The sequence below is a fragment of the Bufo bufo genome, chromosome 1, assembly GCF_905171765.1.
Source record: "Bufo bufo chromosome 1, aBufBuf1.1, whole genome shotgun sequence".
NCBI classification, from domain to species: Eukaryota; Metazoa; Chordata; class Amphibia; order Anura; family Bufonidae; genus Bufo; species Bufo bufo.
Window position 1 is genome coordinate 261964946 of NC_053389.1, and position 27621 is coordinate 261992566.

General features: G+C 44.8%; 1 protein-coding gene across 1 annotated transcript in view; it reads right to left on the reverse strand.

Moving 5' to 3' along the window:
- Positions 1–956: 956 nt before the first annotated feature.
- Positions 957–27621, reverse strand: part of PARVG (parvin gamma) — a 103434-nt gene continuing 76769 nt past the window's right edge. The window contains exons 11-13 of the mRNA XM_040439160.1: positions 9719–9820; positions 2388–2460; positions 957–1317 (exon numbers count right to left, since the gene is read on the reverse strand). Coding sequence (XP_040295094.1) covers positions 1232–1317; positions 2388–2460; positions 9719–9820 — 261 coding nt within the window. The 3' untranslated portion in view covers positions 957–1231. The remainder of the gene's footprint in view (positions 1318–2387; positions 2461–9718; positions 9821–27621) is intronic.

Genomic DNA, 27621 nt, shown 5'->3' on the forward strand with positions numbered 1-27621 from the left:
TGAATTAACACATGTGGAATTATATACATAACAAACAATTGTGAAACAACTGAAAATATGTCATATTCTAGGTTCTTCAAAGTAGCCATCTTTTGCTTTGATTACTGCTTTGCACACTCTTGGCATTCTCTTGATGAGCTTCAGTAGGTAGTCCCCTGAAATGGTCTTCCAACAGTCTTGACGGAGTTCCCAGAGATGCTTAGCACTTGTTGGCCCTTTTGCCTTCACTCTGCGGTCCAGCTCACCCCAAACCATCTCGATTGGGTTCAGGTCCGGTGACTGTGGAGGCCAGGTCATCCAGCCCTTACTTTCAAAGTTTTCCCAATTTTTCGGCTGACTGACTGACCTTCATTTCTTAAAGTAATGATGGCCACTCGTTTTTCTTTACTTAGCTGCTTTTTTCTTGCCATAATACAAGTTCTAACAGTCTATTCAGTAGGACTATCAGCTGTGTATCCACCTGACTTCTCCTCAACGCCACTGATGGTCCCAACCCCATTTATAAGGCAAGAAATCCCACTTATTAAACCTGACAGGGCACACCTGTGAAGTGAAAACCATTTCAGGGGACTACCTCTTGAAGCTCATCAAGAGAATGCCAAGAGTGTGCAAAGCAGTAATCAAAGCAAAAGGTGGCTACTTTGAAGAACCTAGAATATGACATATTTTCAGTTGTTTCACACTTGTTTGTTATGTATATAATTCCACATGTGTTAATTCATAGTTTTGATGCCTTCAGTGTGAATCTACAATTTTCATAGTCATGAAAATAAAGAAAACTCTTTGAATGAGAAGGTGTGTCCAAACTTTTGGTCTGTACTGTATATATGTAGACATTGAAATGCTTTGTATATTTATATAGATAGATATAGATAGATAGATAGATAGATAGATAGATAGATGCAGTATATCACTAGATATCACTGAACGACAAGTTGTTTTATTAGGGACACAGTTGGGAGTAAAATAGATTTATTTTCTTTGTATTAGAGTATATTAAGAGGTTGCTCGCTGCACAGCTGCTGTCCTACTTGGTCTAACAACAAAATATATTTTATGTATCTGCTCATTCATTATCCCCTGTAACAGTCTTTCCATCTCTTGAAGGAAATCATCATCTCCCATGTGTTTTATAAAAATAAAAAAAATGTGGACATTTTAAATGAAAAGACATAAGAACATCTCATAGTCGGCATCATATGATCTGATGAGACTTTATCCAAATCCATCTTCAAGAAGGTTTTGAGGCTTTTTTATGTTTGAGGAACAGGCTGTACAAGACTCGCAGGGTGGGTTTTAAATCTCCATTCACAATCTCTAGGGACGGGAAGAAAAGAAAAATTTAGATTAAAAATAGCGTAAGAAGAACTCAGGGTAAAATGTCAGCAGACGCCAAGATCATAACTTATGTTATTTTACCAGATTTTCATTCCTTGATTGTGTACATTGTTATAGGAGATTGCAGTGCAGGATATTCAGAATAGTTCTTATCAACTTGTTTTCCTTTATAATAGTTGTTCTTTTAACCCCTTAACACCCGGCACCATTAATGTATATCGCTGGGAGCCAGCGCTTTATGCTAAGCATTGTGGATTTACAGCAGTATGAACGTGTGGGTTGCTCCAGTAAAATCACCCACAGAGGAGACAGATGTGATTGACATCTAAAGGTTACAAAGATAAAAATTGGTTGCCTCCTGGAAACCATCAACTTTGTTTTATATAAGAATTATGACCTAGGTGAATATCCATGCTCATTAAAGAAGCATTTTATGAAGGTCTCTATGAGACATGAAAACATGACCCACATTCTTTGAGTGCAGATAGAAGAATCAGGATCAAAAGGGGCTCTCAGGTCAGCAATATTTATTAAAACAAAGATAAAGAAACAGTATAAAATGACATGAGGGAAGTGCAACGCGTGTCGAAGGGGTCCCCCTCTTTGTCAAGCATCGTTTTATACTTATCCTTTTGATCCTGATTCTACTATCTGCAAGCAAACATTCAGGGAGTCTGCTGACCATACCACCCCAGGAGGGAGCAGCTTGGATGCATTACCAGTTATCTACTAGCTACCTAAGTTATTACCAGTGTTGTGCCTGCCACACAACAGAAGGCACTGTGGTTTTACATCTGGTTTTTACAATCTGAAGCACGGCTGTTTTTATCTTTTAGTTATACAATTGGATCCTCTTTCCCACATTCTTTGAGTCACAGTCACCGCAGACTGCATAGGATTCAAGGCGCAGCGCATTGGGTACTCAAAGTACAAAAGAGATACAAATATTAAAAATACAGATTGGTCAAAAGAAGCATGTCAGCCGTTTCCCCCCCAATTTTTTTTTTAGATATATTGAGATGATATATATTAGTAAATGAAATGCTGACCTATAGGTTCAACAGGGTTTTGTAAGATCCCACTTTCCGTGAGAAGGTCCAAGGCAAGTGAAACATTGTGAAGCTGTGGAGGAAAAAATATTTAAATATGTAATAACTACATAAAATAAAATTACTATTAGCTAAAACTGTTGCTATATCATCTATACATGTATTGTATAAGGATTTTTACCATACCTGAAATATATGACATATCCACAGGACTGCAGCAACATGCCAACAGTTTTACCTTGCAAGCAGCTCAGTGTCAAAAAAAGTTGTCATCAGAAAAGAGGTTGTCCATTGAACTCTTTACTACTTTAGACCACCAGAGATATTATTGTTAACTCCTATTATAGCTAATAGGATTTGAATTGGGGCTACTTCAGAATGCATTGTTAATGTGGTCCCCTGGTATTCACTCTTTTACCCCCGTACAGGGATCTAGACTTCGTTGAAGGGCCACCAGGCCACTAACTCTAGAAGTAGTCTCCATTTAGAGGCAGATCAAGAGACAAAGAAACGTGGCACCAAGCAGGGCCGGCCTTAGGTGTCCAGGCGCCCTGTGCGAGCTAACCTTGTGGCGCCCCCCCCCCCCCAAAAAAAAAAAAAAAACACTGCTTGTTGCTGGCACCATGGCATAGGCTGGCTGACTATCCAACCAAGTAGTTACCAGCCCACACACCCCAAAGGCTGGTGTAATGTTATACTTCCCTACTTCGTGAGATTTCCCTACCCTCGTCACTTCCGGTCGCACCGGACATGACGTGAGGAGGTGTGCAGCGCCGCGCAGGCGCACAACGTCAGGTTAGGGAAGTTTCACAGCAGAGTGCGCATGCGCCAGGAGTCTCGCCGGCGGTTAGGGTAGGGAAAAACTATGGGCCAGTGTGCAGGCGCAGTGATCGGATGGATGTTCTCAGCTGAACACCGGCCGACACTGCGCATGCACCGGGAGCCTCACCAGCGGTTAGGGAAGGGAAAAATTACGTACGGGCCAGTGCTTTTTCCCTACCCTAACCGCTGGTGAGGCTCCCAGCGCATGCGCAGTGTCGGCCGGTGTCCTGCTGAGAACATCCATCCGATCACCGCACCTGTGCACTGGCCCATAATTTTTCCCTACCCTAACCGCCGGCGTTGTGCGCAGTGCGCCCCCCCAATATAATAAACATTGGTGGCACAGTGCGCCCCCCCCAACACCCCAGTATAATAAACATTGGTGGCGCAGTGCGCCCCCCAACACCCCAGTATAATAAACATTAGTGGCGCAGTGCGCCCCCCCCCCCAACACCCCAGTATAATAAACATTGGTGGCACAGTGCGCCCCCCCAACACCCCAGTATAATAAACATTGGTGGCGCAGTGCGCCCCCCAACACCCCAGTATAATAAACATTGGTGGCGCAGTGCGCCCCCCCAACACCCCAGTATAATAAACATTGGTGGCGCAGTGCGCCCCCCCAACACCCCAGTATAATAAACATCTGCGCAGTGCGCCCCCCCAATATAATAAACATTGGTGGCGCAGTGCGCCCCCCCAACACCCCAGTATAATAAACATTTGCGCAGTGCGCCCCCCCCAATATAATAAACATTGGTGGCGCAGTGCGCCCCCCCAACACCCCAGTATAATATACATTGGTGGCGCAGTGCGCCCCCCCAACACCCCAGTATAATAAACATTGGCGCAGTGCGCCCCCGTCAATATAATAAACATTGGTGGCGCAGTGCACCCCCCCAACACCCCAGTATAATAAACATTGGTGGCGCAGTGCGCCCCCCCTCAATATAATAAACATTGGTGGCGCAGTGCGCCCCCCCTCAATATAATAAACATTGGTGGCGCAGTGCGCCCCCCCTCAATATAATAAACATTGGTGGCGCAGTGCGCCCCCCCTCAATATAATAAACATTGGTGGCGCAGTGCGCCCCCCCTCAATATAATAAACATTGGTGGCGCAGTGGGCAGTGCCAATGAGGGTTAAAAAATAAAAAAATAATTAACTCACCTCCTCCAATTGATCGTCTTCTGTTCTTTCTTTATGACCTGTCAAAGGACCTGTGGTGACATCACTGTGCTCATCACATGATACATCACATGATCCATCACCATGGTAATGGGTCATGTGATGAGCTCAGTGACGTCACCACAGGTCCTGAAGAAAGACCGTCAGCTACTCGATCAACTGGAGGAGGTGAGTTATTTTTTTTTATTTTTTTTTTAACCCTCATTGGCACTTCCCACTGAGCCACCAATGTTTCTTATACTGTGGGGGGGGGGCGCACTGTGCCACCAACGTTTCTTATACTAGGGGGGGGCGCACTGAGCCACCAATTATGTTTCTTATACTGGGGTGTTTGGGGGGGGGGGCGCACTGTGCCACCAACGTTTCTTATACATATACAGGAGGCGGGTGCCGGAATCAAATAGCCGGCACCCGACCTCTGTGACAGGGAGCTGCGATCAGCGGCAGTTAACCCCTCAGGTACCGCACCTGAAGGGTTAACTCAACTGCAGCTGATCGCAGCTCCCTGTCACAGAGGTCGGGTGCCGGCTATTTGATTCCGGCACCCGCCTCCTGTATTTGTATTTCAGGTCAGTTTTCTTTATTGGTGGCGCAGTGGCCACAGCCCCTCCCCTCCTCCTCCTGTCTCTCTTCTTATTGGCAGCGGCGGGGGCAGCAGGCAGGTCAGACAGGGGAGGGGGAGATGGAGGGGGCGCCCCGAAGGAGAGCACAAGTACAGCCTCACCTGCCGCAGATTACATTGCGAGCTGTCGGCCGCCCAGCGCCCCTGTTACTATGGCGCCCTGTGCGGCCGCACAGCCCGCACACCCCAAAGGCCGGCCCTGGCACCAAGTGGACAGGCAGAAACAGGGTCAGAGGGCAAGTCAAGTTCAGGTCAGAGTTTTTGCAATATGGCACAGATGGCACAGGGTCAATATGGTAAACAGGAAGAGGTCTGGGCAGATGGCACAGGGTCAGAACTATTATCAAACAGAGGTCAAAACACACAATAGAAGTACACCTTTGCAGAGGTGAGAGGAGATGCCGGCAGACACAGACTGTCAGCATTATATTAGGCCTCTTAAAGTGGAAGAGGCCTTGTGAAATTAACATGCATTTGAGCCTCATTTTGAGGTAACATGGGGAACCCATCAAAAGTCTGTGCCACCTTAAATTGAATGTGTCATTAGTTAAAACCAGATATCAAATCTTTTTTTATTTTCTGATTGCATATTTTTTAATTCTATTTTCTGAACATGATTGATTATGGGTCTGAGCTGTTCTTAACAACATTTGCAAAGCATTTAGAGATTGCTTTACAGCAGTCACATTGTCACCGCCAGTTCTGTGAGAAGGTCTGACAGACGTTCTTCTCTACCTCTTGTATGACGTTCTTTGTTTTGGTTTCACTTTGTCATCTCCTTTCCTTCTGCCAGGTGTCACTTATTTAGACTAATTGTCTTCCTTTATATTCCCTCCCATACTGCCTCACTTTGCGGTTTATACTACTTCCTGGATGAAGTGTTCACTGCTGGAGGCTGCTGCTGTTTGCTCAGATAAGTCTTTTCCTTTATTGTGTTTCCTTGCTGGCTTGATTCTAGGTGACCCTGACTCCGTCCGTATTAAGTGCAGGGAGCCGGTGGTCGTGTCCCCTCACTATTATAGGGTTTTCAGGTGTCACACAGTCTTAGGTACGTGGGCATGCAATCGTCTACCATTGAGACCCTTGCATGTGCTTAGCAGTCAGGGAGAGCTCTTAGGGTTTTATAGGGCTCACCTATATGCTCCTTAGTTTGGGATCAAGCCAGTCGGTCGTTTATTTATAAGTTCCAGCTATCTGCAACTTCACCCGTGACACACATGGGCCACGGATAGGTCATCAATATCAGATTGGTGGGGGTAAGACTCCCGGCATTCGATCAACTGTTTAAAAAGGCCGCAGTGCTCCGGTGAGTCTGTGGGTCTTCTTTCAGTAAAATCATGTTCATTGGTCACAGGGGAATGGCCTGAGCTGCAATTCCAAGCACAGTTAGGTTAGCTGCTAGCCGCACCCTCTTCAAACAGCTGGTCGGCAGGGGTTCTGGGTGTCGGACCCCACCAATGAGATATTGATGACCAGTCCTGATGATAGTTCATCAATATAGGAGTCCCAGAAAACCCCTTTAGGGCTAAATGAACACGATCAGAATTGCATGCAGATTTTCTGCTTGGATTTGCGTGTGGAAAATCTGCATCGTGGGTCATGCACATTGTATTCTATGAGAATTTTAAATTCTCATGTACATAATTCAGATTTTTTTTCTATGCGGATTTTGAATACAAAGGAGTGTTTCACATCCTTTCAGGACCCTTGGGCCAATGTCCACTACAGTAGCTGCTAACAATGCAGTTCATCTGTGACGGGACACCTATACAGGTTCTCACCCAAAAACTAGGGAGAGTCCCCTTTATCCACTTTGGTGCAGTGTGTTCTACCCCTTGACCCCTGGTAATCAAGGAGGAAGTTCTACTTTTTTTTACTTCAGACGTAATCACATCCTTCAGATATCTATTCAGTCTTCCTAATCGTTATAATTACTGACAGGCATCAGTCATGTCACTCAATCTGTTCAGTTCCTACTAAATTGTTCAGACTTTTCCAGGCAAAGAGGTTCTTCCTCCCCCGCCTGATTAAATGACGTGCATGCAGGGAATGAGCGGCTGACAGCTTGATTTGAGGTTTGAGTTCCTCTATCAGTGCTGGCAGACAGGAGGAAGCTGAAGAATATTTAGATCCGCACAAATGTTTTGATTTGAGCGACAAAATAAATAAAATGTTTGTTCGGGAAGGCATTGAGTCAGGAGAATCACAGTCCCCGCCAGAGGTTCATGAATGTTTCATCAATCAGGTGGAAATATGTAATTTATGTAAATTCCCCTGAAGAAGTCATCAGCGTCGCACAGATAGTTTGTCTCAGTTTGAATCACAGTTCCCATATGACAACCTATTGAAGGAATATTTGTACAGCATTACATAGACATGTGTTTAACGGCAAGATGGTCAGGAAGGATGAATCTATAACTGCCCCTTAAAGGGACCTTCTCATTTATTTTGTTTTCATTCATTTATTGGTCCCTTTCACAGTCAGAGCTCACAATCTAAATTCCCTCTCATCCATGTCAGTATGTTTCTACCAACCATTAAGAGCACATTATCTTTGTCAGATTTGAACCCATGCTCTCCGCTCTTCCAGGTCCCAAGCCACTGCGCTTAAAGAACTCCCACAAAAAATGTTTTATTCTCTGACCTGTTAGAAAGGTACATGATGTAATCTGTAGTGAATGTAATCTTCTCATCAGTGACTGTATATGTGAGTTATCCCCTCCCTTCTGTTTCTCAGCTGTGTCATGTGACCAACTCTCTGATCTCCAACTGATATAGGACAGGAAGTCAGTTACTTCTCTATTCATTCCTATGAGACAGACATTGGAATACATAGAGAAACTGGCTTCCTGTCTATACGTATGCTTTGTCATTTGGAAAGTCTGATTGCTGGTCACACGACACAGCTGAGAAACAGAAGGGAGGGGATAGCTCACAAATACTGACACTGGCAAGAAGATTACCTTCACTACAGATTACATCATGTACCTTTCTAGCAGGTCAGAGAATACATTTTTTTGCAGGAGTTCTTCTTTAAAGTTGCATTTCAAATAGATATTAAACCTCCTTTACTAATAAAGTAATAGAAAGTAAATGCCATTTCACCCATCACCTGTGGATGCACGACGTGCAGGAAACACTGCTAATAGAAAAATGTATCAAGGCACCAGCATCCAGACTTTCAAGTCTTTATTAGGAAATCACGTAAAAGTCCAAAACAAGAAATGTATCGTTGATGCATTACAGCTAAGAGGCACTCTTAGCCGAAACACATCAACAATACATGTTTCCAGTTTTGGACTTTTATGCGATTTGCTAATAAAGACTTGAAAGTTTGGATTCTAGAGCCTTGATGCATTTTCCTTTACTAATAAAGTTACATTTTTAGATGACTACTTTATACAGAAATTCATATCTTTATTTTCAGTTACTGCAAGTGACTTACTGTAGATAAGACTGTGCAGATGGAAACTACAAGCAGAGACTGATGGAAAATTGCCATGTGCTATATCTCCGCTCCTCGGCAGCCCACTCACTAAGCTGCAAGGACCTTTTGACATCACATAGTCATGTGACCAGATCAAGTCATTTAGCAGAAAAACGAAACAACCAGCAAATGCGTAGATCTATGTTGGCTATTCTATTAGCCCCTTTATATTAGAAAATTAAACATAATTAAAGGGGTTATCCCATCTCGGACATTGGGGGCATATCACTATGTCTGATAGGTACGGGTCCCACCTCTGGCAACCGCATCTATACTTAGAAAGGAGCCTGCAGAGTGTGCAGCCTACCTCTCTCCATTCTCCCCATAGAAGTGAATGGAGCTGTGGCTGCGCTTTCACAGTGTGCTTCCCATTAATTTCAATAGGACTATTTTCAGCGCTCCTAAAGTAATGAATGGAGGGCAGCTGTGCACTTTGCAGGCTCAATTCTAAGTATAGGTGTGGGTCCCAGAGGTGTGGTATCCTATTAGGGGTGCTGGCCTTCGCAAAAAAAAAGTCCTAGCTGATACAAATCAATGGAAAATTGGAAAGAGAAGGATGCTCCACTAAGACATGGCAATGCATAAGTAGCCATCTTGTAGTAGCTTAAGGGAGTGGTCCAGGATTAGAATACAAATTCAAGTGTTTAAGCATATGGTGCCCAATGAAATAAATGAACTGCCCTTATAGCATACGGATATGCCAAGTCTTCCAGACTGAGAGATGCTTTTTGTAGCTGTTGCCCTGAAATTGATTAGCATAAGGAAAAAAGCCCCTTACCTGTTTACCAGTTCTCTGTTCCAACTCTGAAGTTATCCTGTGGACCACAGTGTGACATCCCATCCATCATCATGTGCACCCTGCAGACATTTACCAGCCTCAGGTGTCACATGACAACAGGAAACCCTTGGCACTGGAACAGAGCACCCGTGAATAAGTGAGTGGCTTTTTTTTCTTCACGCTAATCAATTTCAGGGCTTAATTAAAATTGCTTTGGGGAAGGACAAGTTCTTTAACTCAGATTCCCTAATATGTTATATAAAAATAGGTTTTGTAAACCAGACAACCTCTTTACGGTGTAACGCGAACTAGGTCAAAAACATATAGAAAACATAGAATTGTATAACCAGCTATTCAAAAGTGATTCATGTTGTCAAAATGTACCTACATAAACATAATCAGATAAAGTAAAAGAAGAGTTTGATCATTGTACCTTGTCATTGTGTGATTCGGGTGTCAGGAAGAATGTAGATAGGTTTATAAAATAGCCTTCAAGTTGTCCAATCAACAGCAGGAGAATGACCCCATCAGCTAACTGCAGAAAAGTCGAGAAAGAGATGTGTGCAATTTCATAGCAGTTCCAGCCAGATATGAACATTGTCCAATGTGTCCTATATTTTTTCCATCTTACTGTATTATACACTAGTGGAAAATGTAAAAAGAGCATCTGGAAAACTTAAATGTGATTGACCTGAGATTGACAAAGTATAAACTGCTAGTGGTGCTTGGTCAATGATCACAAAACTAAGTTGGTGCGACTTTTAATTTGGGTTCTGCAGTAGGGTATATGTTGAGGCAGGGAACATTAATACTGGGTAGATTCTCCCCTTGCTGTGATGCAGGCTGCCACTCTGGCATGGTAATGGTCATACAGAGGCTGGATATCCACCTGTGGTATCTCATTACAAGTTTTTTCAACTTGGAGCCGTTGTTCAGCCAAGGTGGTTGTTGGCTGCCGTGCACAAGATATCAGTCGCCCCATACAGTCCTAAAGATCCTCGATGGGGGAGAGATATGGTGATCAAGATGGACAGGTGAGCTGCTAGATACTGTGAGGAGAACATTGTGCAGTGCGGAGTATTATCTTGCTGAAACCTCACATCTCCTAACTGCATCAAAAAGGCATCAGGACTGGTTCCTGGACATACCGATATTCTTGTGCATTGGGGGTAGTATTATAGTCATTATCGGAGGCAATATTATAGTAGTTATATTCTTATACTTGGGGGCTGTAGTATAAGTTATTTTCTTCTACATAGGTGGTAGCATTATATTCTATTCTAGTACTTAGACGGCAGTATTATAGTAGTTATATTCTGATATAGATGGCAGTATTACAGAAGTTATATTTTTGTACATAGGAGCAGTATTATAGTAGTTATAGCCTTGCGCATAGGGGCAGAATTATAGCAACGATAAAGTTTTAAACAGGGGGGCAGTATTCCAGTAGTTGCATTCTTCTACACAGAGGCAGTATTATAGTAGTTACATTCTTGTCAATTATCTTTTTATTGAAAAAGGTCAAGATCAAAAAATATCAAGTTGACATTTCATACATAAAGGTATAAAGATATACAGTATACACCACCTCTGAGGATAGGCACATCCTCTTGTTAGGTCTACAATCCAAATGTGAGCATAACATAAAACCACCTGTCAGACATATATATAGCCTCGTTCTAACCTTTAGTATGTGGTCAGATAGTACCTGTATTACTCTTTTGTGATACTACACATTGCATGAGATTTTATAAAGTGCAAGTGCTATTTGTATGATGTCTACAAAGACCCCTGAAATTGAGGCAACCGACCTCAAGAACATATCTAAACAATAATAACGAGAACAAAACAAAACAAAACAAAACACATCTCTAGTTGTTCATGTATATAGGTCATTCTATGGCATTAAGTCAGGTATGCAGTATAGCAAGCTCTGTCTGGGTCAATAGACCTTTATTAGACTATTGTTAGTGTTGACGCTCTAAATTGCAACCATGGACTCCACATCTTAGCATGCTTTTCATGAGTTCTAGATTCCCAACTGGCTAGTTCTTCTAGGCGTTGGATGAGATCAACCTTATGTATCCAATGAGAAATGGTAGGGGGTTCAGTGCTGAGCCATCTCTGGGGGATTAGTAGCCTTGCTGCCTGAATTAGTTGGGTGGCAAGGCAACCTCTAGATGGGGAAAATACTTTTGTAGGTAGCCACAAAAGGACCAGGTCGGGTGTTAATGTTATATCAGTATGGAAAACTGATTTCAGAGCATTAGAGATATTATCCCAGAATGGTCTTATCCCTGTACAATACCACAGAATATGTGAGAGGTTGCCCTCTTCTGAGTTGCACCTCCAACACCGATCCGTAGAACACAACCCTCTTGAGAACATCTGTTTGGGCGTCATGTACCATTGGGTTAGTACTTTAAAGGAGTGCTCTTGCACCTTGACGCATCTGGAGAAGCCATGTGAATGCGCATATAGCCTAAGGACATCTGTTTCAGAGAAGGTTCTGTTCAACTCAGCTTCCCACGTTTTCAGAAACTGCGGGCGGACATTGGGTCTCGGCATATTCAGTGCCAGATAGAGCAATGAGATTAATCTCTTGTGTGGTGAATTGGAAGAAATAATCTTTTCAAACCAAGTTTGTTCTAAATCCTGAACTTTTTTATCCAATAGGGCCTTACCAACCGATCTAAAATCCGCCACGTCTAAGAAGTTGCAAGATTTTACAGTGTTCCTGAGAGTGTGCTCAACTGGTAAGTTGCTTAAGGCATTTTCTAGAAATTCCTTTGTTGTGAAGTCTCTCAGGGAGCCCCACCCAGGAGGAATGTGTGTTGCTGTCGGCCTAACTGAATAGGGGATCAGGTCTGCGGGCATGACTGAAGAAGGATTGCGCAATAAATCCTGGTCCCTATTGAGTTGCATGACCACCCGGCCTGTGCCCCTGAGTAGTATATGTGTATGCAACGAAGTTGAGTTCAAGCCCCATAACGCAGCCCTCTGAGACTGAGATAGCTGAAACAATTCTAGCTCATTACCGACTGTTGAGCAACTAGGTACATGGAGCTGCATCCATCTTCTGAGATGAATTGCCCTGTAATAGAGCTGAACATCCGGTAAGGCAAATCCCCCTTGATTCTTCCGTAAAATCAGTCTGGCATGTGAAATCCTAGCACCCTTTCCTCCCCACAGAAAGTTAGAAAATAGTCTGCGTATCTGTGTGAAAAATGAGGAAGGGAGGAGAACAGGTAACATCTGCATGACGTATAGCACTTTAAGCAGTATAAAAGCTTTCAACAAGTTTTTCCTCCCCATCCACGAAGCAAAAGGAATGCGGAGAGAGCCAAGTTGGCTCTGTATCTCTGATAACAGGGGTTTATAATTCAGCTGAAAAATATTCGCTAAGTCTGACGGAATTTTGATACCTAAATAGGAGATATGAGAGGATTGCCAGATAAAAGGTGTCGTGGCTTTAAGGGAGAGAACATCTCTTGAGGAAGCTGATATGTTCATAACTTCTGATTTAGAGTAATTTACCTTATAATTGGACATCTTACCATATAAGTCAAACAGAGAGAGGAGATGCGGGAAGGCCTCGACCGGGTTGGAAATCAGCACCAAAAGGTCATCAGCATAGGCGACATTGGTGTATTCAATCATGTCATTTTTGGCCCTGACCCCTCTAATATTAGGATGTATCCTGATGGCTTGAAGGAGAGTCTCCATTACCAAGATATAGAGAGCTGGTGATAGGGGACAGCCTTGTCGGGTGCCGTTGTGAATAGGGAAAGAAGGCGACAAAGTCCCATTTACTCTAATTTTAGCGCTCGGGTTTGTATACAGGGTCATAATCGCGTCCTGAAATTGTATTGGAATACCAAAACTGTGTAACGTCCCTTTCATGAAGTTCCAATTCACCCGGTCAAAGGCCTTCTCCGCATCCACGCTCAAACAGACCAGGGGGAGACCTTGGCTTTTTGCCCATTGAATGGCCGTAACTACTCTGCAGGAGTTATGGTTCCCCTCTCTTCCTGGCACAAACCCAGCTTGGTCAGGGTGTATTAGCTTAGGGAGGAACGAGCTGAGACGAGAGGCCAAGAGCTTAGCCCAGACCTTAATATCAACGTTTAAGAGAGAAATGGGCCTGTAACTCCCGCAGAGTGTAGGGTCCTTCCCAGGCTTAGGCAGAATAGTTACTGTAGCTTCTAGGGATTGACTATGCAGCTGCCCCCCTGTAAGAAGAGCATTGCACCAATTGGCAAGATGTGGACATAAAATGTCCGCAAATTTTCTGTAATAGCCCACCGGAAATCCATCTGGACCCGGGCACTTTCCTAAGGGCATGGATTTCAGTATCCTCATTACTTCTAAATCAGTGACAGGTAGCGTCAATGAATTCCCTTCCTCACTACTAAGCCGGGGTAATTTTAAGCGGTGTAGAAAGTTGGTTATCACTGAGTCCGCAGTTGGGTCTGATTGGGAGGTTTGTTTATCCAACCCGTATAGTTCCTGATAGAATTTTTGAAATTCTTTGGCTATGTCTGCCGTCCTGTGTAATTGATTACCATCAGTGGACTTGATACTGGAGATATACATAGAGTCTTTCCTCTGCTTAATGAGGGAAGCCATCAGCTTCGTTCCTTTGTCTCCGTGAGAGAAAAAGCGAAATTGAGCATACTGATATGCCCTGGCGTGGCATGCATTGAGGTGATCTTTCAGTTTTGCTCTTAGGAGAAGAAGTTCTTGCTGTGTCCTCAAGGCTTTCGACCTCTTATGTATAGTCTCCAGATCAGCAATCTGTTTAAGAAGAGAATGAAGCAATTGTTGTCTCTCTTTCTTAACTCTACTCCCTAAGGATATTAATTCTCCTCTCATTACTGATTTGTGTGTTTCCCACACAGTCTCTTGAGAGATGCCTGGTGTCAAGTTCTCCCCAAAAAACCACGACAACCTTTGTGACAGTGAATCAACTGCTTCCTTCTTATCTAGCAATGTCTCATTCAGTCTCCACTGTTTATTCTGGGGGGGTAAACTGGCTAAATGTACCACCATTGATACCGGGGCGTGATCCGAAATTGTGATGGGATCTATATCTGCCTGTTCTATCATATCTATACAGGTGTTTGATACTAAAAGATAGTCCAGTCTCTTATAAACATTGTGGGCCGCCGAAAAAAAGGTATAGTCTCTACCATTTGGATGTACCAGGCGCCATGCATCTGTTAACTTTGCCTCTGCTAAACGGGCGTTTATGTGGCCCAGAGTCGTCTGTGTTTGCTGTGTGGAACCATCTGATGTGTCCACGAAGGGGTTCAGAGGCACGTTTAGATCTCCCCCAACCAGGCAAATTCCTTCAGCAAAAATTTTGAACTTTTGTAAGGTCTGGGAAATCCACAACTTTTGTCCCCTATTGGGGCTATACAGACTGGCCAAGGTTATCCGCTGCGTGCCAATGAAGCCCTTCACGAACACATATCTGCCCTCAGAATCTGACTGAGAGTCTGTCATTTTAAAAGGGATTCGCTTAGCGATGGCAATACCCACCCCTCTTTTGGCCTTAACAAATGTGCTAATAAACCAATTATTATAATAACTTTTCTGGAGGGTAGGAATATTTTTGGTTTTAAAATGTAATTCCTGGAAAAAGCATATATCAGAATGGGATTTCCTCATTAGTCGTAAAACTTGGGATCTTTTTTGGGGAGTGTTAAAGCCCCTAACGTTGAATGAGGTACACTTTAACTTAGACATTGTGCATATCTGTAGGCAACTGCATAAAGTAGCCTGACCGGCCATTTCACTAGAGATTCCAAGTAACAAAAAACACTAACATAGTGCACAATCCTTATAGAACCCAGAATTGTGACTAGATAACAGAAGTGAGGGTTAACACATCTGAGCGCACCCCTAAAGAGCAGTGCGGTCAGCGTGTATGCCTCACCATTAGTGTGCTTGCACCAGGGCTGCACAAGTAGTGCCCTGATGTGGTGCATGTAGGGGGAAAAGCACAAGATCTTTAAAGAAGATCCTGGATAGCCAGCTCACCCTGCAGACCTGGTGCAATACAAAATGCATTATATGGTATGTTATAACCCAAATTAAATAGGAGACATAAAATATCATTACATGTCAGCCCCAACTGAGCTTACATGCCTTGTATGGAAATAATATGCTATATAATATAGAAAAAACATAGAGAAAAAACATAGAACAGAGAGCCGGCATATTACGTGCAAAACTGCCATGGAAAATTAGGAGAAACTCCTGCCATGAATACCGACACAAAAATTATCAGATAACCTTAGAGCTACAGGTGCTCAAGTGTCCCGGGGCCTGGAACCGGTCTTCCTCCTTGATGCAGCTTTATTCCACCTCTGAGCTCCCGGTAACTCTGGCAGTGGGATCCCGGTCTCCGCTGAGGGCAGCCATGATGGTATGTCCATAGGTGTGATCTGGAGCAATCCCCACGCTGCTGCTAGGTCTCCTGGGACTCTGATGGTGCATCTTCTGCCTCCCATGGCGAACGTTAGGCCGAAGGGGAACAGCCACTTGTAAGGGGTTTTGATGTGCCGCAGGTGATCCGTAAGTGGTCGGAGGGCCCTCCGCTTATTCAGCGTTGTTGGCGCCAAATCCTGGAACATGAGGATCTTGGCATCTTTGTATGTGAGCTCTTTCCGATCCCTTGCTGCCCTTAGTATTGCCGCTGTATCGGTATATTTTAAGAGGCCACACACTATATCCCTAGGATTTTCATTTACTTTTGGTTTCGGCCTAAGCGACCGGTGGATGCGCTCAATTTCGATTCCAGTTGTGTACTCCGGCCCCAAAAGGTCAGCAAAGATGGCGGCCGCTACTTCTGGTAACTCCTCATGCGGTATCAGCTCAGGGAGACCGCGCAGCCGAATATTCTTCCGCCTGCTGCGGTTCTCCTGGTCCTCGATTAGGGAGAAAGCGGAGTCCAGGGAAGCCATACAAGCCGCAGCATTATCCCCCAGAGTGTTGGCATATGTGAGTAAGGCAGCCTGATTGCCTTCCAGCGTCTCCACACGCTGTCCGATTTGTTTAACATCGGATTTAATCTCCTGTAAGTCCTGGAGCACAGGAGCGATGGCTGAGGAGAGGGCTTGTTGGAGGAATTTCCTCGATATCGGGGCAGTACCTGGAAGCGGAGCCTCGTCATCCAGGTCAGGAATCATCCCTGAAGCTCCTTCTGATTCCTGGGACCAGTCGTCCGGTGTAAGCGGCGCCATCTTGGCCATGCTGCTCCTGCTGCCTGAGGCTTTCTTATTTAGATATTTCTCCATCTCTGAGACCCCTCTATCCAGTTTCGGGGAGTCTGTCTTGTCTTGGGGGATGTATCTGCCGACTTTCCCCATGCCTTGCTGGGTTAAAGTGCGAAATTAACCAGGTTGCAGGATTGCAGTGAGAGGAGCTCTCCTACATGCGACTGTTCAGGTTGGCAGTCAGACTCCGCCCCCTAGTAGTTACATTCTTCTACACAGAGGCAGTATTATAGTAGTTACATTCTTCTACACAGAGGCAGTATTATAGTAGTTACATTCTTCTACACAGAGGTAGTATTACAGTAGTTATATTCTTGTACATAGGAGCTGTATTATAGTAGTTATTTTCTTGTACATAGGGGTTATAATGTTCATAGGCCTTCATTTAAAATACTGATCAGGTATCATAATAAAAACTTCAGTATGTTAGATATATATATAATACAGAAACTCTCTGCCCCCTTGTGCTGCTTATTGCATACAGTCAGGTTTGATCAATGAATTTCAAATAAAAGGTCTTTCAGGAAATCGTGTATAATAGATTAATTTCTCCCTTCTGATGATTTTCTCCCATCTATGATTTAATTTGTAATTTACTGAGATATCATCTGCCAGGGATTTGTCCTCACTTGGAGTTGAAATTATTGGTAATTTTAATTTTAACACATATTACGTAAAAATGTTTACAGAATCATAGTATACTTTGAAGTCAGCACAAAGCATTTCTAAAGACATTTATATTTAATGCAAAATGTGTCTCAGACTGGATTGATGAAATAGAACAAAATAATATTAAATTAAAGGGAATCTGTCACCAGGATTCTGGACTATTATCTGCAGGAATACATAAATAAGGAGTCCAGGTCGCCATTTTCCTACTTCCTACTTTCCTACTTACCCCTGTTCTCCAGCGTTCAAAGCTGTGCAGAAATACACAGTCAGGACTGCTGTGCTGTGCTAACATAATGGAGAGAACTGTGCACATGCACAGCAGTCCTGACAATGTATTTCAGCACAATTTTAAATGCTGACAGCGGGGGAACAGGGTACAGCAGGAAAATAACAAATGCTGATGATGATCTGGACTCCTAATCTGCAGTACTGTTCATGTATTACTGCAGATAATACTCCATGACTGTAGTGACAGATTCTTTTTTTTTTTTTTTTTCCAAAGAGTAACATAGTAATATAGCGTATAAGGTTGAAAAAAGACATCTGTCCATCCAGTTCAGCCTGTTATCCTGCAAGTTGATCCAGAAGAAGGAAAAACAAAACCCTAAAAGCCCTAATATTTTCCTCACTTTAGGGGGGAAAAAATTCCTTCCCAACTCCAATCAGGCAATCAGAATAACTCCCTTGATCAACGACCCCTCTCTAGTAGCTATAGCCTGTAATATTATTACACTCCAGAAATACATCCAGGCCCCTCTTGAATTCCTTTATTGTACTCACCATCACCACCTCCTCAGGCAGAGAGTTCCATAGTCTCACTGCTCTTACTGTAAAGAATTCTCTTCTATGTTTGTGTGGAAACCTTCTTTTCTCTAGACGCAGAGTATGTATTTTTTTTCTAGAAACAGTATCACTCTGGTTCATGGCCTGTGTCTGGTATTGCAGCTCAGCCCAATTCAACTGAATTAGGCTTCTTGCACATGATTGTATGCCCGCCGAGATATACGGTCCCTGAACGGGCCATATGTCCCGAAGCAGCATTGATTGTGCACATGGGAGTACACAGCATCATAGATTACAATGATGCTGTGGACGTCGGGCCGCCCGCGGGGCTATTGTCCCGCATTCGTAAGATCATATGAGTGTCGGACAATAGCACCGCGGGCGGCCCGACGTCCACAGCATCATTGTAATCTATGATGCTGTGTGCTCCCGTGCGCACGATCAATGCCGCTCCGGGACATATGGCCCGCTCACGGACCACATATCTCGGAGGGCATTTGGTCATGTGCAAGAGGCCTAAGGATGAGCTCTAATACTAATTACATCCTACATATACGAGTGGTGCTGCTCCTGTATAACAAATAGACCCTTAATGGGGTTGTGCGCTTTAGGCTACTTTCACACTCGTGTTTTGGCTTTCCATTTGTGAGATCCGTCATGGGCTCTCACAAGAGGTCCAAAACTGATCAGTTTTGCCCTAATGGAAAAGGATTCACTCAGAATGCATCAGTTTGCCTCCGATCAGTCTCCTTTCCGCTCTGGAGGCGGACACCATAACGCTGCCTGCAGAGTTTTGCTGTCCACTTGACGAAACTGAACCAAACCGATCCGTCCTGACACACAATGTAAGTCAATGGGGACGGATCAATTTTCTCTGACACAATCTGGCACAATAGAAAACGGATCTGTCTCCTATTGACTTTCAATGGAGTTCATGACTGATCCGTCTTGGCTATGTTACAGATAATCGGACAAATGGATTCGTTCATGATGGATGCATGCGGATGTATTATTGTAACGGATTCGTTTTTGAAGATCCATGACTGATCCGCCCAAAACGCGAGTGTGAAAGCCTTAATGATGGGTCAGGTCAGGATAGGACAGGTCATCAATATCAGATAAGTAGTGGTCCTACTCCCAGAACCCCCGCAGATAGCCGTTGGAAGTTGTTTCAGCGCTTATACCAGTGCTGCATCCTCTGCCACGCAGTGTAATTACAACTGCTCATCACATTCAAGTGATCGGATTGAGCAGTTGTAATTGCACTGAACGGCCACAACAAGCCAGACGACATGCGGATAAACATTGTAGAGGACGCAGCACAAACACCAGCAAAGTAACCACTTCAAACAGCTGACCCTAAGCATAGGTCAGCAATATCATTACAGCGCACAACCCCTTTATGTTAAAAAACAGGCAACTCATATAAAGAAATGTATAATAATATGCATAAATAGCAATTTCCTAATACTTATTATTAGAAGCAAGAATATTTCTGAGAAGGTAATATCATCAATGAGCGATTTCCCCACGAATTAACCAGTAGACTGGGGTGATAAGGACAGGCTGTCCTACAACAGATGGTGTCTAATGAGAGGCTTGTTTCAGGTAATTTTTCTGAATAAGCCGCCATGTGTGTACAGAAGGAATAGCACTATTTCTGTCATTATATGACCATTTTTAGCAGACATTTTTTCCCTCTGTTATCTATAATTCTATTTTTTTTCTGCTCTAGTGGGCGGAGACTAGCTGGTATCATGTCTGCCCATACACAGGACATGGTGAAACAGGGGATCCTGCTTTCTAAAGGTGGATTTAGGCTGAGTTCACATTTAAGTTATTTGGTCAGTTATTTCCATCAGTTATTGTGAGCCAAAACTAGGTGCGGGTCAAAACCACAGGTGCAGATCAAATCATCATACCTGATCTCTGAGTAGGCTTCACTACTGGTTTTGGCTTACAATAACTGATGGAAATAACTGACCAAATAACTGAAGCGTGAACTCAGCCTTATACGTCCAGATAATCGGACAGATTATCAGGAATGAACGTTCCTGCGAACGCTCATTCCCGACAATCTGACACATCTAAAGGTGCAACTGATCACCAGATGAATGAGTGAAATGCTCGTTCATTGGCTGAAACTGTTGTTCGTGCAGGCACCTGCAGCGAGTTTGTGTGGGAGCCGGTGTAGAGGATAGGAGTGGTAGTGGCCCTGATGTAGTGTAACTGTGTCACGGTGTCCTTCCTCAGGCCAGCACTCCCTGGGGTCCGTTGCAATGAAAGTTGTAGCACTGAAGAACGCAGCCAGAATTGAATGTAATAAAGTCCTTTTACTAACTGCAACATAGAACTTGAGACTACAAACAGTAGTAGCAGGCTTTAGTGCAATTCTCTTCTGGCACCAGCAAGGATATTGAAGCAGATTGGTTAGTTGGTGGCGATTCAGCACTTAGATAATACTGGCTTAGTGTTACTTTGGTAATGGTGTCTTTGGCCCGCTTTCCCTAACTTCATGGCAGTGTCTGTAGAATCTGAATGTAGCAGGTCACTCTGCTGTATATTATCCTCCTAAGACTTTACTTGAGGCAATTTGATAATGGTTCTCTCCAGAGTAGTAGAAAATAGGAATAGGAGTAAGGCAAACTGTGTCCTCTTCAGGAGAGTTGCTAGGTTAAAACATTCAGGGCCTGGGTCCCTGATGTTTTGTCCCAGGCCCCGAATGTTCTGCCTGCCAGATACAGTTGCAAGAAAAAGTATGTGAACCCTTTGGAATGATATGGATTTCTGCACAAATTGGTCATAAAATGTGATCTGATCTTCATCTAAGTCACAACAATAGACAATCACAGTCTGCTTAAACTAATAACACACAAAGAATTAAATGTTACCATGTTTTTATTGAACACACCATGTAAACATTCACAGTGCAGGTGGAAAAAGTATGTGAACCCTTGGATTTAATAACTGGTTGAACCTCCTTTGGCAGCAATAACTTCAACCAAACGTTTCCTGTAGTTGCAGATCAGACGTGCACAACGGTCAGGAGTAATTCTTGACCATTCCTCTATACAGAACTGTTTCAGTTCAGCAATATTCTTGGGATGTCTGGTGTGAATCGCTTTCTTGAGGTCATGCCACAGCATCTCAATCGGGTTGAGGTCAGGACTCTGACTGGGCCGCTCCAGAAGGCATATTTTCTTCTGTTTAAGGCCTCTTTCACACTTGCGTTGTCCGGATCCGCCGTGTACTCCACTTGCCGGAATTACACGCCGGATCCGGAAAAACGCAAGTGTACTGAAAGCATTTGAAGACGGAGCCGTCTTCAAAATGCGTTCAGTGTTACTATGGCAGCCAGGACGCTATTAAAGTCCTGGTTGCCATAGTAGGAGCGGGGAGCGGGGGAGCGGTATACTTACAGTCCGTGCGGCTCCCGGGGCACTCCAGAATGACGTCAGAACTCCCCATGCGCATGGATGACGTGATCCATGCGATCATGTGATCCATGCGCTTGGGGCGCCCTGACGTCACTCTGGAGCGCCCCGGGAGCCGCACGGACGGTAAGTATGCTGCTCCCCCGCTCCCCGCTACACTTTACCATGGCTGCCAGGACTTTAGCGTCCCGGCAGCCATGGTAACCATTCAGAAAAAGCTAAACGTCGGGTCCGGCAATGCGCCGGAACGACGTTTAGCTTAAGGCCGGATCCGGATCAATGCCTTTCAATGGGCATTAATTCCGGATCCGGCCTTGCGGCAAGTCTTCAGGATTTTTGGCCGGAGCAAAAAGCGCAGCATGCTGCGGTATTTTCTCCGGCCAAAAAACGTTCCGGAACTGAAGACATCCTGATGCATCCTGAACGGATTTCACTCCATTCAGAATGCATTAGGATAAAACTGATCAGGATTCTTCCGGCATAGAGCCCAGACGACGGAACTCTATGCCGGAAGAAAAGAACGCAGGTGTGAAAGAGCCCTAAGCCATTCTGTTGTTGATTTACTTCTATGCTTTGGGTCGCTGTCCTGTTGCAACACCCATCTTCTGTTGAGCTTCAGTTGGTGGACAGATCGCCTTAAGTTCTCCTGCAAAATGTCTTGATAAACTTGGGAATTCATTTTTCCTTTGATGATAGCAATCCATCCAGGCCCTGACGCAGCAAAGCAGCCCCAAACCATGATGCCCCCACCACCATACTTCACAGTTGGGATGGGGTTTTGATGTTGGTGTGCTGTGCCTCTTTTTCTCCACACATAGTGTTGTGTGTTTCTTCCAAACAACTCAACTTTGGTTTCATCTGTCCACAGAATATTTTGCCAGTACTGCTGTGGAACATCTAGGTGCTCTTGTGAAAACTGCAATCATGCAGCAATGTTTTTTTTGGACAGCAGTGGCTTCCTCTGTGGTATCCTCCCATGAAATCCATTCTTGTTTAGTGTTTTTACGTATCGTAGATTCGCTAACAGGGATATTAGCATATGCCAGAGACTTTTGTAAGTCTTTAGCTGACACTCTAGGATTCTTCTTCACCTCATTGAGCAGTCTGCGCTGTGATCTTGCAGTCATCTTTACAGGACGGCCACTCCTAGGGAGAGTAGCAGCAGTGCTGAACTTTTTCCATTTATAGACAATTTGTCTTACCATGGACTGATGAACAGCAAGGCTTTTGGAGATACTTTTATAACCCTTTCCAGCTTTATGCAAGTCAACAATTCTTAATCATAGGTCTTCTGAGAGCTCTTTTGTGTGAGGCATCATTCACATCAGGCAATGCTTCTTGTGAAAAGCAAACCCAGAACTGGTGTATGTTTTTTATAGGGCAGGGCAGCTGTAACCAACACCTCCAATCTCATCGCATTGATTGGACTCCAGTTGGCTGACACCCCACTCCAATTAGCTCTTGGAGATGTCATTAGTCTAGGGGTTCACATACTTTTTCCACCTGCACTGGGAATGTTTACATGGTGTGTTCAATAAAAACATGGTAACATTTAATTCTTTGTGTGTTATTAGTTTAAGCAGACTGTGATTGTCTATTGTTGTGAATTAGATGAAGATCAGATCACATTTTATGACCAATTTGTGCAGAAATCCATATTATTCCAAAGGATTCAGATACTTTTTCTTGCAACTGTACATACAACATTGCCCTCCTCAGGACGGCAATACAATTGAATCTAATGCACTTGCAGAGCTGAAGGAACTGTGGTGACAATACAGCTCATGTGACCAGTAAAACAGGCAGTGGTTTAGAAGGACCTGTGATGATGTCACCAGTGCAGGAGAGGACGGCAGTGAAGAGGAGAAGTCCTGGGGGAATATCCTGTGGTGATGTCTGCTACATGAGGAGAGGTAAGTGAGGGGAGAGGAAGAGAAATGCTGGGAGTTGTGGTTATTTAACTGGGACTGTATGTTAGGGCTAAAGGGAGGGATGTTATTTACATGGGACTGTGTGTTGATGGTGGCTGTAGAAGGGAGTGATATTTTTTACATAGGACTGTATGTTGGAGGGGGCTAGGGGAAGGAGGAATGTTATTTACATGGGACTGTATGTTGGAAGGGGCTGGTGAGGCAGTGATGTTATTTACATGGGACTGTATGTTGGAGGTTGCTGGGGCAGGGTGATGTTATTTACATGGGACTGTATGTTGATGGCGGCTGTGGGAGGGAGTGATGTTATTTACATGGGACTGAATGTTGAGGGGGTGATGTTTACATGGGATTGCATGTTGGAGGCAGCTGGGGAGGAGGTGATGTTATTTACATGGGACTGTATATTGGAGGGGGACAGAGAGATGGTGTGATGTTATTTACATGGGACTGTATAGTGGAGGGAGGAATATAACTTCAGGGGGCATTATAAATACTGGGGGCACTTCAGGGTGAGCAGTGAGCATTATAACAGTGAGGGGCAACATAAATACTAGGGGTACTGTAGGGCTATTATAAATCCAGGGGACATTATAGGCGTTCTTATTACTACTGGGGGCTCTATAAGAGGGACTTCTAGATCCGCCTTATTTCTACTAAGAGCACTATGGGGGGCCTTATTACTACTGAGGGGTCTGTGAGGGTATTATTAATACTGGAGGGCTCTTCTACTAATGGGGGCATTCTTGGGCAGCATTATCACTATTGGGGCACTGTAGGGGGCAGTATTACTAATGAGGGCACTCATTTTTCTTCAGGATAGTATTTGGGGGTATTGGGGAGCACAGCAAGCAGCAGGATAACACTGTGGGGACCCTGGGTTGGGGGATGATGATAGAAATGTGAGGAAGCTAAGAAGTCTGAAGATGGAGAAACAGCCACTGATTCTTGAATGCTGTTTCTGAGACTGTCATTCTATTTTCTGCCACAAGAGGCTGCTGTTTTCCCACACAGCGAAGTTACTGCCGGATCTAGATATGTAAAACAGATGATGACTCATGCTGTGTGCCAGACTGAGTAGGAAATGGTGACATGAGGAGACATGCTTGTGCTGAGTCTGAATACAGGATCCAGTGCCATCTTCAGGGCTGTGGGACTTGGAGTGGTCAAAGTGACTGTCAGAAGTGACTGATGCCTGTCAGCAATGCAGATGCTGCCAAGGGAGAAAGGATCGGTTCCAGGAAGGTCAGTGGGACCGTGGAATGTGGTTACAGACCAGGGGCGGACATTGGCAGCAGAGGGCCCCTGTGCAAAGAATGTGCCTGGGCCCCCCAACCACACATATAGAAATAAACATAGGCCATAGGTAAAGATTAATACAATGAGGTGTGGCAGCAGTAGGGACACCAATTTGTCATCTTCCCCTAATCCTACAGGGAGAGGAAGGGGTGATCAGTCGCATCAAAGATAGGGGAAACCCTTCAGATACTGTGGTGCGTATTAATGTCCTCTTAATGCTCCTACATAGTAATTTTTGCCCCTTTGTGCCAGCACACAGTAGTAATATCCACATTGTGCCCCCTCCACAGTAGCTATGGACAGATATGTACCCCCTCACAGTAGTTATGCCAGATATCTGCCCCCTCACAGTAATTATGCCCTGATATGTGCCCCTCACAGTAGTTATGCCCAGATACGTGCCCACCACAGTAGTTATGCCAGATTATTTGCCCATCACAGTAGTTATGCTAGATTATGTGTCCTTCACAGTAGTTATGCCAGATTATGGGCCCCCTCAAAGTAATTGTGACAGATTATGTGCCACCTCACAGTATTTATGCCCAGATATGTGCCAACTTCACAGCAGTTATGCCAGATATGTGCCCCCCTCACAGTAGTTATGGCCAGATATGTGCCCCTCACAGTAGTTATTGCCAGACATATGCCTCCTCACACAGACCTATTGAAATGAACGGGTCAGGATTCAGTCTGGATGATATGCATTTACACTGGCGCTGGATGCGCTGAAGTTATGGAGAGGCCGGCGCCTCTTCATAACATCAACAGAACCACTTCCAGTTTAGGGGTTATTAAGATCAGTGTCTAAAACACTGGTCTTAATAAATGACCCCCTGCATGTCTGGGCAACACTTTTAACCCATTTACACGACAAGGACCATATGTATTTTATGATCTGCAAATTACGGATGACGCCCATATGCCATCTGCATTTTTTTGCAGACCTATTACCTAGCCTGCATGTTGCGGACCAGTATAGGACATGTCACATTTTCTATCCTTTGCGGAACAGACATACGGATACAGAAAGCAAATGACTTCCATGTGCTTTCTGCATCTGTATGTCCGTTCTGCACAAGATGGAAAATGTGACGTGTCCTATATTTCTCTACAAAATGCGGACTGCAGACCTATTTAAGTTAATGGGTTTGCAAAAATATACAGATCGCATATGGACGGCATACATATCTTGCCAATAGGCGGACCGCAAAATACATTGTTAATGTAGCCTCACAGTATGTGGGTAAGGGACAGTCACAGGAGGGCCAGAGGGGGACAGGTGGGATGGGTGGGGTAAAAAAAAAAACAACAACATACCAAGCCAAGTTCAGTGTCTGGCAGAGACAGTGGTCACTGGGGCAGCCTCCGGTCCTCACTCACTTCCTCCTAAGTTGCTGCAGGCCTCACACATTAAGCACCAGAAGCGCTAGGAGAGGACCTCGTGTGGGCGGAGCTACCACCAGGGGGCGGGGCTACCAGCAGGAGGCGGGCCTACTGACCTTACCACACGGAGGCGGAGCTACGACACAGTGAAGTGGCTCAGCACAGACCTGGCTGACCCTGCCCACTACACAGCAGGACTGAGCTGTATGGGGGGTTGTAATGTGCTGCCCTGGCCCTGCTCCTGCTCCTCAGAGCTGCGGACGCAGTACGTCCTGAGATTGAGGTCAGATAGTAAGGTGGGCCCCTTCTACATGCTGGATGGTGTGATGATGAATGGTGAAGCGTGCGGCTCTCTGCTTCACCATTACAATCAGCTGTCTGTGCGTCCTGTAGATGCATAGACAGCTTAATTGGAGGGCCCCCTGCTACGCTGGGCCCCTGTGCAGCTGAACCGGCTGCACAGGCAGTATGTCCGCCCCTGTTACAGACCCTGTGAGGCCTCATGGTGGATGGAAGGACCTGCAAGTTGGTGTAAGTCCCCATCGGATAAGGACCAGGCCAGGGTCAGCGATCCAGAAGGCTTCCCAGAGAGAGAGAGAGAGAGGACTGGGTCCCGGAAGGCTGGAAGAGCTGTGAAACGGTTGGAGCTACCAGGAGAGGTGGAGTTGCTCAGCTTGGAGAAGAAGTCCGCCATTTTGTGAGCTGCATGGGAGAACCGTGTGGATCCGGATTCTGTTCGCAGGAATGAGTATCGGCATCAGGAAGCTGATCAGAACAGAGTACAGGTTCTGCAGGGTCACATGTTGTGGCAGGGACTTGCTGTCAGTCTGGAGCAACCAGTAAACACAGGACATACCCAGGTCAGTGACTTAGCGGCACGGTTATTGACTTATAGGCTCTGCCGTGTGCGCCATCGGTCAGGTCCGTTACCCTGCGGCACAGTATCGACTTGCGGGCTCTGCTGTGTACGCCGCCTTGGGTACGGTTGTTCAGTTGGGCTGGTACCGTGACTCTGAGCCTGGGGTATAGGGTATTCTGGACACTCCACTGTTGCTACACTACAAGGCCACTCCAGCGTCCAGGCTGGGAGTATTCAGGGCACATGAACAGTGTCATTTGGGGGCAAGAGAAAGGAATGTGACGTGTTGTTCATTGTATTTGATATATATATATATATATATATATATATATATATACACACACACTCTCTGTAACTACTGTTAATACTACTGTTTATTCTACTGTTCAGTAAAGTTACTGTTTTTGCATCAGGAGCTGGTGTCCGTGTCGCTTTCCTTATGCCATGACTTCGCTGTATCCTGGGGGTCCCTCCCCGGTTCACGGTCTTACAACTGTGTGTCACACGTTGCAGAGACGAGGTGCAGCTGAAAGAAGTTGTACGGACCAAATGTAGAAGATGATGACAGAGAAGATTTACATCGGAGGAGACGTCACCTGGGAGGCCCTGGATGTGACAGGTATGTGCTGCTGTATAGCACATACTACAAAATGCTGTGTGTGGAGTGAGGGGGGTTGACAGAGAACTGGGCC